Here is a 15,937-nt window from a genome sequence, read left to right as displayed (position 1 = left end):
AATTGACATTAGTTTAGATAAAGAGCAAAAGAGTTATCTCAAGATCACTTTCATCCCTGAAGTGACCTGGCTGTATATCCTATATTAAGGCTATAATTTCAGTCTTCTCTATGGCATGTTTAGCTTAATTGCATATCATTAATATTATTAATTTCTGTCATTGCCCATGAAACTCAAAGCCTCATGCCAATTCTGCAAAATATATAGGTTGGAACTGAATTAAACACAGCACACAGTGGGTTGCATAAAACCATCGTAAAGTGCTATGAAGCATCAAGCATGTAAGTATTTCAAAAGACAGGGTGCAATCTTTATCCTTTTGGCCCAAGAAATAAGGTAAGAAAGATGTGAGGGATTTTGTGCATGACCAGAATTTGTTGGTTTTCAAAATACTTCGAGCCAAAGTAGAGCTATACTGCACTTCAACAGGCCTTGCAGAAAATGCATTTTTCAGATCTTCTTCCCCAACTTTTAACGAAGGGCAGAGAAGCTAAAATGTCTCTGTACCAGTAATGTGCTGAAAGCAAAAGACACGCTCAGAAAGCTAGTGCCAAGACCAGCAGAGAATAAAACGCGACATGAAGCATAAGGTACCGGTGGGCAGGTAACAGGGCAAAGTGAGCACTGACAACGTAGTCTCAGGAGCATATTCCCCCCATATGTTCATTAACAAGGTACAGCATTGTTTATGTTCAGTTTTACATAGACAAGGTTAAATACAGCTGCGGCATCAAGCAGAAATGCTGCAGATGCCAGTATAAACCTTCTTTCATACTCCACTTCCTGAAGAGAAAGACTTTAGCTGTTAATATTAATATTATTATGTTAATAATAATATGTTTATAATGTTTATATGTTAATTATATAATATATAGTATATTAACAATTGAATGTTAATAATAAATACTGAGCAACTCTTGTTGTCCCTTGTCATACATAATTTTTTAAAACTCAACTGATCTTCTGTAGCTCTTCTATACCAGAATCACAGCCGTGTTTCAGATGTTCCAAGAGACAGACTGCATCACCTTAAATACACATGCCTTGAGTACTAAAATTTGTCCAACTTGCATGCATTTTGTTGATAGAGAAGCAAGAACTCTGCTCACATGCCCTTACATAACATTTCATGGTACAAGAATAATTATCACACAATGTAAAACAATTTTTTTTGGTCATAAAGGTTTCACCTATAGATAAACCTTCCTTTAGGGCTGTTCAGTGATTAAATGTATCCCATCAAACATGCTTTTAAGACAAACTTTCTACTGCTACAATCCATTGTAAAACAAAGTCAGTTAAGCTTTTACAAGGATATTGCATATATGAACCACTCTTACATATCATTACCTCCTAGCAGGAGAATTTTAAACCAATATTAAGATCAAATTAATAAAAGATATCCCTGAAAAATGTAAGAAAGGTGAAAAAGCCAAACTTCTTTTCCTGCTCCTTAACAAGTGTACTTCATTTGCACAGGTTATGTCAGATGTTTTTAAAACAACATTAACATTTCAGTGCCGTTTCTAGTAAAAATAGCTTTCCAGAATAAGCAAGGAAGTTATATGCACGTTAAATGAAGAGCATTACTAAATACGTATCTCAGCTTTTACCTACTGTCAAGCTTCTTGAAAACAACAAAATATTTAAAGGATTATGAAAAACACTTTATATATTTCCTTTTCAAAGTAGACCGTAGTAGTAGTAGTATAGGCCAATTTTCAGATGTGATTATCCACAGTGACCTTTGTCCTCCATTTAAAAAGTATGGCACTGACCATGTTGAATAATATCTGAGCATGTACAACAGCTTTTAACCACGCTCAAGATGCATTATATAAGCAAATTAATCATTTCAATATTTACAAAATTATGAGCAGTTTGAACAACAAATCAGAGTAACACGTAACACAGTATTTATAACAGAATTGTGGGGGTGGTAGGCTTTTTTTTGTTGGGGGGTTGTTTGTTTTTTTTTTTTTTCCCAAACAGGGCACAAAACACAACCAGGTTTTTAACTATTCACACAATATAGGTCTTGTGAAAAGTCATTTGGAGATACATTCTCTCTGAAAATTAAGTGCTTGACCTACCTTGAACTGTAAGTTCTGCTTGAGCTTCAATCGTCTCATTTCCATTATCTGCTGTGCAGGTGTATGTGCCAGCGTCCTCCTCCGTAACCTCGCTGACCTCCAGACTGCCCCCCGCAAGCAGCAGCAATCTCCCATGGCTGTGCAAAACAGGACACACAGGTGACTCGATGGACACACAGAATTAAGCGGAGTGTCACCAGAGAAGTGCTGCCCTGGTTTCACCTGGGACAGTTCATTTTCTTCTTAGCAGCTGGTGCAGCACTGAGTTTGGGATTTGGTGTGATGACAGTGCTGATAGCACACTGATGGTTGTACTTGTTGCTGGGTAAATTTTATACTAAAGTCAAGGACTTTTCAGTTTCCCAGGCCGTGCCAGCAAGAAGGTGAAAGGGCACAAGAAATTGGGAGGAGGGACAGCCGGCCCGAACTAGCCAAAGGGATATTCCATACCATAAGGATGTCATGCTCAGTGTATGAATGGGGTGGGGTGGGGAGTGTTGGCTGGGGCCTCTCGATCCCTGCTTGGGGACTGGCAGGGCATTGATCAGTGGATGGTGAGCAAATGTATCATGCATCAACCTGTTTTCTTTTCTCCCTTCCCTTTGGATTTCATTCCTCTCCTCTTCTCCCTCTTTTTCATTGTTTTTGTTGTTATTATTATCATTACTGTTTATATTGTTACTGTTGTCATTATTATTATTGTTGTTATTATTAATTTAATTTCATTTTATTGCATTTTTATTGTTTTTGTTGTTATCATTACTGTTTATATTGTTATTGTAATTATTATTATTGTTGTTATTAATTTCATTTCATTTCATTTCAATTATTAAATTGTTCTTATCTCAACCCTCTGGTTTTACATTCCTCCTGATTCTTCTCTCCATCCCTTGCGGGGGGTTGCGGGGAGTGAGCAAGCAGCTGCGTGGGGTACTTAGGTTACCACCTGGGGTTAAACCACAACCAACGCTCACAAGTCCTCTGCCTAAAATGTCTACATAAACTAAAGAAGTGTTTACACATAATGCTTCTGAGTGCCATTTACAGGGAACCATGTTAGAGAGAGGAATTTTTCAATAGATGACCAAATTCCATATTGTGGCTTTACATTTAAAATTAAGTTCAACTATATCAAATCCACAAGTGTAGCTCATCTTCCTGCACTTTCAGCTTCAGTTGTTCTTAATTAAATATGATTCAAGGTATTGAGACAATAGCAACTAGAACTTAAGAATGAAAATGAAATAACCTAACCACATCATTAAAAAAAAACAAACCAACCCACGCTTGCAGATACAGCTGGAATGACTTACTGCTTGAAAAGTTAAGTGAACCATAAAATGACAGACTTACGCCTGTACAACATAAGGAACAGTAACGTACATTTCATAATGTGTAGCAATTGGATCTTTGTAAAAAGATGGCCATTTCTGTCAGATGTAAGAATTCAGGATGGGAAAGCAGTTAAAAAAAAAAACTTCAAACACAAATCCATTGAAGTGACAAAGTTTTGGTACAGAATTTTCCCCCTCTGACTTGTAAAGGGTGTGTGTGTGTGTGTGTGTGTGTGTGTTTGTAATTCAGCCCATATAAACTAGCTGCTTTTTATGCCAAATGCAGTAGATGAACATAGCATTTTATGCTAAATGTAGTACCCCCAGCCTCCAGCCACATTCTCCTCCCATTGCAACCAGCGTTCCCCTTTATGTGATACAGGTTTGTACAAGAGGTTTCCAAGGTCCTTCATCACTCCAAGCGTCCACAACAAAATGCCAGTACCAGTACCAAAACCCCCAAGCTGAGACAACAAATCATGACTGGGTGCTGATCCAGCACCATTCTTATTCACAGCTGAAAAAAGAAAAGAAAAAAAAAAGTATACCTGATGGCTTCCTTTCTGGCATTACCAAGCAATGGCTTAGCAGGCAGGAACGGATTGCATTCTTTCAAAATATTAACTAAAAAGCACATTACAACAATTAACTTTTTTGGTCTCTACAGAGTGGCCAAGGTACAAAAATCAACCTAATTCCTTTCTCCACTTGAAATCTTAGAGTAATTATGTTAGTAGAACCAATGCTTTTACCTGTTTAGAAAGGTAAATTGTTAGGACACAAACACTTTTGACTCACCTAATTACCACTAACATTGATTTACGATACTACTATAATTGTTGATCAAATTTCGGATGCAATACATTTAAAAGCAGAGCAAACAAAATCATTATTGGAATTAAGTGAAACAAACTAGTCTTAAAAGCATTCAGAGAGATGGTATCCAGGTATACCATAAGGAAAGGCATCCTGTTTCCATGATCTAGTAAAAGGAAGACTACAAAAACTTTGTTTTGCAAGAAGTGTAGGGAATCTGAGTGAAGATAGCAGTAAGTTTGAAAAAATGTATTAGGTACTTTAAAAGGAGGAATGCCTGAAAAAATAGTAGAGGAGTATGTGGACAGCACTGCCAACAGGTTCTAGGCTAAGAGAAAAACAACAAGAAGTTTGTCATTATAATCTGATTTAGAAACACGTAATAGTGGTTCAAGGACAGAAAGTAAGGCAACAAGAAAATACATCTCGGATTATCTAGATATGTATTTTATTGTCACTGCAGCCAAAAAAAGGCAGAAGCCTCTTATCACGGATAAGATAAAAATTAGTATGTAGAAAAAATAGGAGCTTTAGTAGTAACCAAAGATAGTGAAGGATGATCCACCTCCTATCTTCAGCAAGAAAAATTTGTACTAAGATGTGAACAGGACCTGCCAAAATTGTATCACTCTCCCCCTGCCTTGTATTCTACTTACCTGTATTCCGTCCAGGTAAATTAATTACATTTAAACCACACAAGTCTGTTGAAGTTAGCACAAAGAAACGGAACCTAGAAGCGTTGGACTATACCACCTCCAAGGCAAATCTGACCATCTGAGAAAGTTCTAAGACCATGTAACAAGATCTAAGAAAACGATGCTCTTCCCGAGTCTTGAACCTCTGTGACTGCACCTGGACACCGACAGCCCACGAACAAAGCAGAGCTTCACAAACACCGGCAAAGCAAACAGGAACAATGTCACTGAAGCGTATTTGTGAGAACGGCGTGTTAAATGTGTTAAGGCTGCACTAAAACCAGTCTGGAACTTGACACATCCATATATGCAGTTCCGTGTCTTCTTTTATTATGTAAAATAGCTTCTTTGATTATTTTTTGAGCATTCATGGTGAATTAAATTAATCTGAGTAGCATATAATCTGCTGAAGGCTAAGATGAAAGCAGAAAGAAATGGAGCCTATTCATGAATGTGCTAGAGCTATGAGAGACAGTCAGGGTACAGAACGGGGAGGAAGGCTGTGCAGGAAGAACTGACTGGATGCAAGAGGCCGAGACAAACAAAACTGCAGAGGAATGACAGAAGGCTATACACAGAATGTTGGTGTCATTTTGATGACATATAGTGCCTTTTTCTGGATATCCACCAGCTTCCATCATTAACCTTTTAAAAGCCACACGTGCCTTATTGATGCTCTTTTTCCCATTGCCAACCTCTGGGGAAGTGAAGCAACATCTGCATGGCCAGGCAGCAGACTATTATGGTTATTAACTAGCAATTAAGATGTTTACTAAAACTATTAAAAATTACTGGACATTGTCAAATTAGGCAACAAGAGTTTGTCATAAAGGATCTCACAAACTACTTGCAACATGGTAGCATTTGCATGAATTCTCCTTTTTGTCAAGAAACAAGGTTATACAGTTTTCAGCCATCTAAACTGTGTGCCGTGCTTTTATTCTCTTTGATTCTTTTCCTTAAGAAAACCTAGAGTTGAGTCCAGAGTTTACCAATATGTGATCCAACACAAGCTCATCACAGTTAAAAACATGGAAGAAAACAATCTGTCAGACTCCTTGGCGATTGCTTCTGTATGCATTAGCTGTGAAAGAGGTCTGGGCTTAAAGCAGCAACTGCTTCTGTGATAAAGTAAAAACATCTTATTTTTGTAAGGACAATGAAGCACTGCCACATGAGTGAAGCAATCAGATTTCAGACACTGGAGACAAAGAATCAGCTTAATGTAAAAGGGATAACATAATTTAAAGTGTCATTAAAAACAAGAAAGATTGATCATTCAAATGTCAGGGAACAGGAAAATCAAATTCAAGCCTTTTATATGCATTCCATACAGCCCTCAGTTACACACTCATAATATACAATTACTTCAGCTACTTTGGATACCTAACTCGCATGCTTTTTTGTGTTTCATTATCACAAAATATAGCGAGCCTTTATTAATTTACTGCATTCAAACAGCCAGTTATACCCTGAGGTTTTGGCTTTTTCTTTCTCTTCTAAATTACTCTTCCCAAAACATCTTATAATCTATTTGCAGTCTTGGTAAAGTAAAGCAGATAAAATCAGACACTAAATTAGATTATTTTGTGGAATCTATTACCAGAAAAATCTCCATAATTACTCTGCTATGTTTAACCTTTACAGAATTGGGCAAGTGTAATTCACTTAATACAAATCGCTCAGACTGCCTTACAAACAGCAATATGCAATAATGAAAAATATCACACATTTGTGCAAAGTATTAAAGAAAAAACCCCCGCACTAAGAGTATGCATGTGATTGTACAATTAAGGACTTCATTTGAACGCATACAGCAACAGCATAAAATTAATGCTGCACATGCAGCCTCAGCTTTATGATCTCCTCACTTTAGAAAATGAATAGCCATACAACCACAATAGTTTTCAGTAGGTGTTTTTCAATGGCATAAAACTCTGCTATATGGAACAGCCCAAACGCACGAAGTTAGCTGTACTTCAATAGCCTTATTAAAATATAATGTTATCATTCAGAATCCTTTCAATTGTTTTTCAGATTTAGAATTTTTACAGATTTACTGTAGCTTTTTAAAGAATTTGTGGTACATGTATTTGTAACTTCTTCCATCTAAGTGTCCAAATAGAAATTGAGGTACAGAATATATGCTGTTTGAGCACATACTGATCCACACACTGGAAAGGTTTCAAAGCAGGACATCATCTTCCAAACATTTGAAACTGTACCTCCCCCCCTAAGCTCTTGAAAATCCATCTTGGCAGCCACCTCACCTGAAACTTCACTTTTCAATTTCAGAATTATCAAAAGCACAAAATTACTCCTGCGTTTGCTAAACAACAGACTCTCATGCAGTAGGATCCTTAGCCAGACAAGGCATTAAAAAAAAAAAAAAAGAAAAAAAAAGTATGAAAGGCTCTAAGTTAGCAAAACCATTCAACCTGTATATAACATTTCCATTATAGCCTTTTATATCAGGTAATATTGACAATACAGTAGATTTTACTTTATAAGGTTTTCTGTAAAGGACATAAGATTTATTCCAATAGCTTCATACTTCAGTGGCTTTCCCCACTTCCTTCGATTTCTCTCAGTATTTCCTACATTCCTGGCAGAGATATTACTCATTGTGAGTTTACAGAGGAAATCCAGCTGAAAAAGTAGAATGTATATTCGCATTGCTGAACCACGTGTATGACGGGGTGGGTGTCCGTTCAGAGAGCCAGTCTTAAAGAACTGTATGAGCAGAGCAGTACACCCTGTATCACAAGATTGTACACACAAACACGTATGAGCCTAGGGGCTTGCCTCCTATTTGAAGTTCTAGTTTGGAGCTATAAGAACAGGCATCATAAATCTCATCCTAGAACAGGGTTTAAGCCTTTTCCTTCCTTTTCAAACAACGTATTTCTGAGAAAACTATTATATATCATAGAGATTACCAGCTTGACTAGTAAGCTGATCCAATGAAATGCTTTCATCATAAGTCAAATGTTTCTCTCAGTGACAGGCTATCGGGTCCAATTTTCAACTTTGAGATTTTTTTTTTAATCTCTGAAATTGTGAATATGCTAAAAAGGCATCAAAGGAGCAGACCGAAGCCAGGCAGCAATGCCGAAAGAAGGGCAGACCCATGGTGGAAGCGTGCAGAGACACTTTCCTCCAAACACTCTTACTCTTCGCAGGACTGAGACTTCCCCAAGTTCTGGTAGAACCTGGGTATTCATAGTCTTTGATGGACGACTTTATAACAAAAAAAAAAGTCAGCAGCGTAACTATCACATTTCTTCAAAATCTTTAACTTAACAACTCTGAAAGGATTCCTTCAAGTTCTAACAGTTTTACTATAATGGAAACATTTAGCATTGCATTAATGTCACCATTTTCTCACTCAACAATCAAAGCTCCCTGCTCTTTCACTCAAATTAGTTTGGAAAATATTTTATCACAGCAAACTGATTTCACAACATATTGCATTACAGGTTGCTTGTTTCAACAACTGCCAAGACTGCCACCATTAAAGTTTATTCATATTTATCTATTAACATAAATTTATTGCAGACTTTGACAAATACTCCATCAAATTTAAACACCTTCCCTTTTTTCAGGTCTTACAACAAACATTTAATTCCAAAACTCCACCAATCCCAATCCTTAATAATAATCTATTTTTCCTATAAATACAGATTCCTATACATATTCTCCTTTGCAATACGGCCTGAAAGGAAAATACTTAATTTTGTATTAGATTAATTGCCACAGTTAAAAAGACAAAAGTAAAAATAAGGTTGCATGCCTAAATCACTTAACAAGGGGTAAAAATTAGAGACCCACCTGACCATGCTATCTGAGTTTTGTTTCCTAACCCCATACATACACACAGCCATGTATCAATACATATGTATATACATGTGTGTACATCTACACATATGTATGTTACTGTCTGCAGTGTGTGCACAGAGACAAAACCCATGACATTTAAGAGCTTTTCCCAGGCACAAGGTACATTAAAACCTGTTCAGTTGAAAGGATCATTGGGGGGGGGTGGGGGGGTTTAAAAGAAAAGCCATGCTAATAAGAGAAGTCTTACTTTTATATCAAAAAGGGATTTTAAAACAAATTAAATGTGATTTAATTTGTAATTACATTAACAGACCATGCATAACAAGCTGAGGCACTTATTTTGGAACAGTCTAACTGCAGGCTTTACTCCAACAAAGAATCTTAATTTTTAGTTCTAGAGATTTTCCAGTTCCTATTCAAAAGAATAATATGATAGGTGTCAAGGTAAAAGGAGTTTAAGAACTTTTTCTTGCCTGCTGCTTGAATCTCTTCTCTGTTAAGTCATAGTCATGAGCAGCAGACAGATTTTGGTGATTTAACAACAATGAAGGAATGTTACTCTTACATAGTGAAAAAGAAATCAGATTTTCTCCTTTACCTACGTTAAAATTAAACTCTATAATGAGCACACATTTCACTAAGAAATCCATTTCATCAGCAAGGTAACTTTACTCACTCATCTTCAGCCAGACCAGAAAGGTTCTGTACTGTAGTAAGTCAAAACAAATAAAATTTTCATTGTTCAAAACTCTTACCTACTCCTTTTTGGTCTGCTTTTGAGCAGAAGAAAACAGTTATTTCAAATGGAAGAGGAATATTTCTTTGTCTTTTCAACTTTATCCTCCCTAGTGAATACACACCCAGAGGGTGCAACAACCAGCCAACTCCAGGACCAGAGGCCCCTGCAGCCCCACGCTGGCGAGAGGCTTTCCTGGGCTCGGCAGAGAACACGCACAGCTCATTTGGTGCCAGAGCAGAGAAGTGTTTACTAAAACGATGTTTGGGGACAACTGTCAGCCTTTTGGCTCCTGCTGCTGCCTCAGCGCAGTGTCCATGTGATGACAGAACGATGCTCAAGTAAGAGTGGCTTCAAGCAAGGAGCTGGTGACAGCAGAGAGGAACCGCTCAGAGCTCTGACTGCCCACACAGACACCCCGGCACGCGGCTCACAGAGCGAGTTGTACAGCTGGAACCCCTTCTTGTAACAAAGGGACGTACTGCTAAAAACTAATGTTAAATATTCTGAAAAATCAGGTCTACATGGTTCAAACTGTGCACATAAAAATATCAAATATGTTTACTAATGTTATGCCTCAGGTCCCCAATAAAATTTCTCACTCTGAATTTTGAAATGAAAAATATTTGTGAAGTCCTCTGAGATTATCACGACAGCCTGCACAGCTGTATTCAGAGCAGGATTTGAAAATTTACGGTCTATATATATTAAAAAAAAAAAAAAAAAAAAAAAGAAACAAATAAAAAGGAGACCTCTTTAGTAACTAAGCTTAAAGCCCACATAAAGCACTGAATGGGACATAACCTACAGAAGGATGGAGCAAGGGGGGGCAAAGCAGCAAAAATGTATAAAAATATGGACATGACATCATTTTACATACAAGAAAAACAAATTAGGATCTTACCAGGCACATTTATTCTGACATTTCTTCAGATTTGATTGTGCAACTCTAATGAGTCTGTACCATCCTTTGTATGTGAGCGATTTCTTATATTTACAAAATAATATGAATCTAAATCATATGCCATCAGATTGACATCAACACAATTTCTCAGTGGTATTAGAACTGTTAGTCATTACCCACGGAAGTTTGTATTCTCAAAAAAAGACAGTTCAAATTACAAGCCCCTAGATTTCTTTAATTTAAGAACTGACAAAAGAAAGATATATTACTATTACTGGTCCTGTTGAGAGACCTGCACATTCCTTTAGCCGTTTTCTGTTTCAGCCATGCCACAATATAATTTACCTCTCATTGCTTCACAATTAACTTCTTCCTGCATTAATCTCACCACTGACTTTGAGGGACATTGAGAACATTCAAGTATCTGTTTGTAGCTGGACCAAAATTTTCTTGGTAAGATTTGTTCTGCTTTCTTATACATACCATCTACCACACTATTTTGAATTAATACACAATGACAATGTGTGATAGAGCAGTTTTCACTTAATGCATTCCTGAAAGACCACAATTTTTTTTTAATCATGCCTAACACTTTAATATTTTCTTTTAATGACAAATTATGAAATTCTGCTTTAAACACTTATTATTAAATTCTTATGGAACACTTAGACTCATACTGGCCATTTTCATTGCAGAAAGAGTAATACAAGTGCAGGGCTTTGGACACGTAATATGCCAACATGAAGAAGTCTTAGCTTTTCTGCAGCGTCCTTATTCCCTTAATTGCTTCTTTTACTCCAGCAGCAATCTAAAACTAGTACATTTTTAATAACCCTTCTGCTTCAAATAAGATTTCTTGGTTTCAATGTCTGCAAAAAAAAAATACGAGATTGTTCCGCAAGTGTCATGAGCTAGCATACGTGTCATAACAGTCTAGAAGCTCTCCAGCATTTGAAAACTAGCTTCTATTTTCCTGGTTTAAAATTCAGTAGAAAGCAAGTTCTGCACCGATCTGAAATCATAACTGGCTGGATTCCTGCCATTATATTAAAATATATGTGTTAGCCATTACTCACCCTTCTGTTACAAGCTCTTCTTCGTTTCTTGTCCACTTGATATATGGAGCTGGAAATCCTACAGCAACACATGGAAAAACTGCACTTTGCCCAGTCAGTTTAGTGAGTGAAGAGGGCTGCCTCACAAACATCAAGTTCTGTGGCACCTCTGGATCTGCAAATATTTTGTAAAGGACAAAGTTGTTACCAGACGCAAAATCAGAAGGTGATCATATTAATAAAAAAAACCCTCACACATGAAACATCCAATTTCTTTCCTGCTTCTTCACAGGACTGAGTCACCATCTTACCTACACAAATGGTTTTCTGTAAGAGACTCTCCCAGCCTCCCGCATGAACAGCTTTTTATCATTTCCTCCAGACATGCCAAATGGTACACCACCATCAGGATTCTGACTCTTCAAACTCCCTGGGAAACAATTTTTGCTAAAAGCTACAGCCCTGAAACTGGAACTTCCACCAGCTAGTAAAGACTTACAAAAGAAAGGTACAGGCTTGACTTTGTCTAGCCAACCTCGGGCAATCTCCTGACTTCATCAGGTAGCTGCCTGAGAAAGTGCTTTTACACACTGGAAAATGAAATTAATGCAGCAGAAAGCCAACACAAAGCGAAATAAAGTTAACTAGATAACTTGCTTGCTGAAGCAACAACACAAGCTTTATATTAAAACAAAAATCCACTACTGTCTTTAAACCTTATGGAAACAGTGAACCCTCTGAATTAGTTTTGGTTTTGCTTTGAATGGACGCTTTTGTTTCTTTGTTCCTCCCTTAAGAACAAGCACCACCAAAGTGCATATTTACTCATTTATTTACTACAAGAAAAGGCCATTTTGATTGTGAGAATTGAAAACATATACCCACCCAGTAAAGGCTGTCCAGCAATCTACTCTGAACTACCACAAGTAAACACTCAGAAAGGGCTATTTTTCTACTTTCCTAAAAATATCCATGACTCTTCAAAAAGTAACATTGGGAAAAAGGTTCTAAAATCAATTTTAACTAGAACTGTGAGCAATTCATCAAGGGGCCTCAGCAACAGCTGGACAAAAGATGCAGTTTGTACCCTTTGTCACTGCAGTAACTTCAGCATGTGCTTTGCACCATAACTGGAGTAAATGAGTTCCTACATACCAGCTACAGCCTTTCTGCTGTTAGTTATCCCAACTCTTTCTGCCAACTTCTCAAAACACCCCACTGTTTACATTGCATTAATTGCTGTCTTCTCTGTACTCAGATGTGCACTTACACGTTTGATGACAGCTAAGCTCTAGAACTGGACAAGCGCTCAAACTATTTTTGGCCACCTCATCAGGGCAGGCTATTCTGTACCTACGCAATTTTTGCTCTCTGAGGCTCATTTGGTGTCTTATCACAGACATATCTGGCCCCTGTCTCACCCAGGACCTATGCAATAGTTGCAGGAATTTCTGAAAATTGTTGGGTTTGGTTTTCTTCAGCTCAAAATGCTAAAAATAATAACCGAGCATTTATGGCAATAAGCTAAGGGCATGCACATGCCCCAAGGTGTAACACGATGAGGTTGCCAAGGTATTTGTGAGAACCAGGCCTGGAGACAACCTTAGAGCGATCCTGGATCCCGCCATCTGCCTCAGGCCCACACACAAACGATCACAGCGGCCCTGCCCATATTCCCTGTTAGAAGGAACTCGTCTGCTTGCTCCAGAAATAAGACCATGTGTGAACAACAGGTGGGTAACGCAGTGGGAGTGACCTGGAGTAGCATATGGAGCAAGCCAAGTTGCAAAAAATGGGTAACAGATTGCCAGCAAGCAATCATTACACTAGGGAGAGGAGTCAGTATGAATCACTTGAACTCATTAATGCTCTATAGCTCCCCAAAACACGCTCGGTTTTCAGGTCAACAGGAACTGGATTCAAAAATTAAGTGATTTTCTTCCTTGCATTCCTGTATGTGAAAGTACCTGCTATTAAATAGCAGGGCTCAGAAATGCATCCTCCTGCTCGGGGGCAGATGAAGGGCAGACTGAACACTCTATGGAAGCTTGCTATCAGAGAAAGTAAAGCATTGTCTGTGGACACAAATCTGTGCGATGCAAACGCACATTGGGTGTATTTCAAACATTTAGAGGCAGAGCAGTGGGGTCGCTGTTCGACACACTATTTAAAAAGGGAATAAAATGAATGAAGAACAGATTAATTCAAATCCTTCCTTCAAAACCATCTCAGACCAAACAATCAATTATGGGGCCACTCAAGATTAATACAGCTTTCTGTTCAACAGTTTAATCCCACTTAAAAAAAAAAAATGCCTGCTGGGAGGGATTTCAGAAAACTTCACTATCGACACTTTCAGACTCATGACCAAGCAAGAAAACAGCATTACTTGTACTCCCTAATAGAGTTATATTTAATTACTTTTAGCAAAACATTACAAAAGCAAGTAAGCTATATCTAGAGCCAAAAGAATTTGAAATATCAACACAATATGGAAGTTTATCAGGAAATCTTCAATTGCCAAAAATCAGAAAAGTCTTAAGTGTTCACCTGAGAGGCCACAAAAACACGAAGGCAAACCAAAATAAAATAATTCAATTAAGTATCTTTTCCAAAAGCGCTATTCTTCAAAAAACACATCTTTAGTTGAAGAAAATATAAGGCTTTCATTTCAGAAAGGCTATAGAACTCAATGAAACAAATTTCTACTTTAAGCAGGATTAATTTGTAAAGATAGCAAACACATCAGTTTCAAAGAGCATTGCCATTGTAGAATTTGGGTATTTAAAAGTATATTTTGGCATTTTAAGTAGAAATGTGACATAGTCATGAAAAACAGAAATACTCATTGATAGAGATCTCTGAAGAAGCCACCACCTGCTTGAAGTTGCCAACACTAGGTCAGGCCAACCATGACATTGCCCAACCTAGCCCTGAAAGCCTCCAAAGGTGAAAGTTCAGCAGCCCTCTCTGGCAGTTCTCCAAGCAGTAAAAATTGAATCAGAATTCCAACATGAAGACTAATTCAGAGAGACAGCATAAAGTTCTGCAAATAATTAAGAAAACCCATACAAAACACAGGTCATATTTCCCTAGTTTGGGAAAGTGCAATTCACATTCTTGTTGGCTTCTTGGTCAATTTCCAAAAAATTTTGTTAGAACATCTGGTGACCACGGCTCTGTGCAATAGTGTCATTTGAAACAGAACACACCAAATGTACAAACAGTTTACATCAGGACTGATCTTTTCTTACTAAAAAAAATCTAAACATTTCAGAACAATAGGCATAGCTAAACCTTTCAGAATAAAGTCATTCCCCTTTTGAGGGTCTGGAGACTTCCCAAAAGGGTCCAGTGCTTAAGGACTCAGAACTTCCTAAATATTGGGACAATTTAAAGTGCCTCAGCTTAAGCATCCCAAGAACAACAGACTAAGCAACAATTTATTTTGTAAATTTCAACAGTATTTTAAATATAGGATTCAAGCCTGAGAAACTTCAAAATCCCCAAACGTTTGTAATCAAAGAAACAGGCAATTCCCTCTTCATAACATGTCACAATGGAAGCGTATTACTAGTGACTTTTTAAAAGCAGTCTTTTCCAGAAAGTCCTTAAAAGCTACATTATTAAGTATGGCAAAAAACTATGTGCATGTCTCCGACCTATCTCCAACCACTGCAAAAACCTCAGACACTGGTAACCAATTTTGCTTTTGTTTGCCAAGTGCAAGATACAGGCTGGTCTTCCCAAGGGCCAAAATCCTTTAGCTGAAGTGCCTACAATCATTTTAAGCTACTTTGAAAAAAACCCAACCACTAGCTTCCACAACACACATCATGCTTAGTTCAACAAAAAGTACACAAAAATGCAACAGCGCGGATTCTCACATGTTCCCATTTGTAAGTACTCATTAGGTTTTTCCTCCTATCGGTCAATTAATTTTTTAATTATTAATTTTAAAAAGAAAAATAGCTCAACACCTGGAAGAATTTTGAGCTCTGCTTCGTCACTGTATTTGGGGGTCCCACCACTTTCAATGATGCAGCGATAGAGTCCTCCATCTGTATCAGTAGCATTGCTAATAATTAGAGCTCCACTTGGTAACTTAAATACACGGTCATCCAGAAAGACTGGCTGGCGATCCTGCTCCCACCTCACGAACGGTGCAAGGTCAACATTGACTTCACAGTTAAGGATTGCACTGTTGCCTTTATAGACAGATGATGATTCTGGCTGACTGGTGAACCTGGGAAGGCCTGCAAATACAAAATAGAAAAGTTAAATAAGTACTGAATTAGAGATATTCTGAAGTTGACACCAAAGCTGTGAAGTCCAAGTCAAGATTTATGAATGTAGCTTAAAAACAATTAAGCTGTTCTCCAACTCTAAAAATCTTAACATTTGATAGTACAATGCTAAACACAGCTGGTGTAAAGGCAAATAAAGCCAATACTAAAAGTACTG

General features: G+C 37.6%; 1 protein-coding gene across 10 annotated transcripts in view; it reads right to left on the bottom strand.

Moving 5' to 3' along the window:
• NEO1 (neogenin 1) overlaps positions 1-15,937 on the bottom strand; it is a 212,847-nt gene that overhangs the window by 109,990 nt on the left and 86,920 nt on the right. For all 10 annotated transcript variants that reach the window (XM_055715632.1, XM_055715628.1, XM_055715636.1 and 7 more), the window contains exons 3-5: positions 15,454-15,729; positions 11,495-11,648; positions 2,094-2,230 (exon numbers count right to left, since the gene is read on the bottom strand). In XM_055715632.1, coding sequence (XP_055571607.1) covers positions 2,094-2,230; positions 11,495-11,648; positions 15,454-15,729 — 567 coding nt within the window. The remainder of the gene's footprint in view (positions 1-2,093; positions 2,231-11,494; positions 11,649-15,453; positions 15,730-15,937) is intronic.

The sequence above is a fragment of the Falco cherrug genome, chromosome 7 (genome assembly GCF_023634085.1).
Source record: "Falco cherrug isolate bFalChe1 chromosome 7, bFalChe1.pri, whole genome shotgun sequence".
In the NCBI taxonomy this organism is placed as follows: Eukaryota; Metazoa; Chordata; class Aves; order Falconiformes; family Falconidae; genus Falco; species Falco cherrug.
The sequence above is the reverse complement of the archived record's forward strand: the minus strand, read 5'-3'. Positions and strand labels throughout refer to the sequence as shown.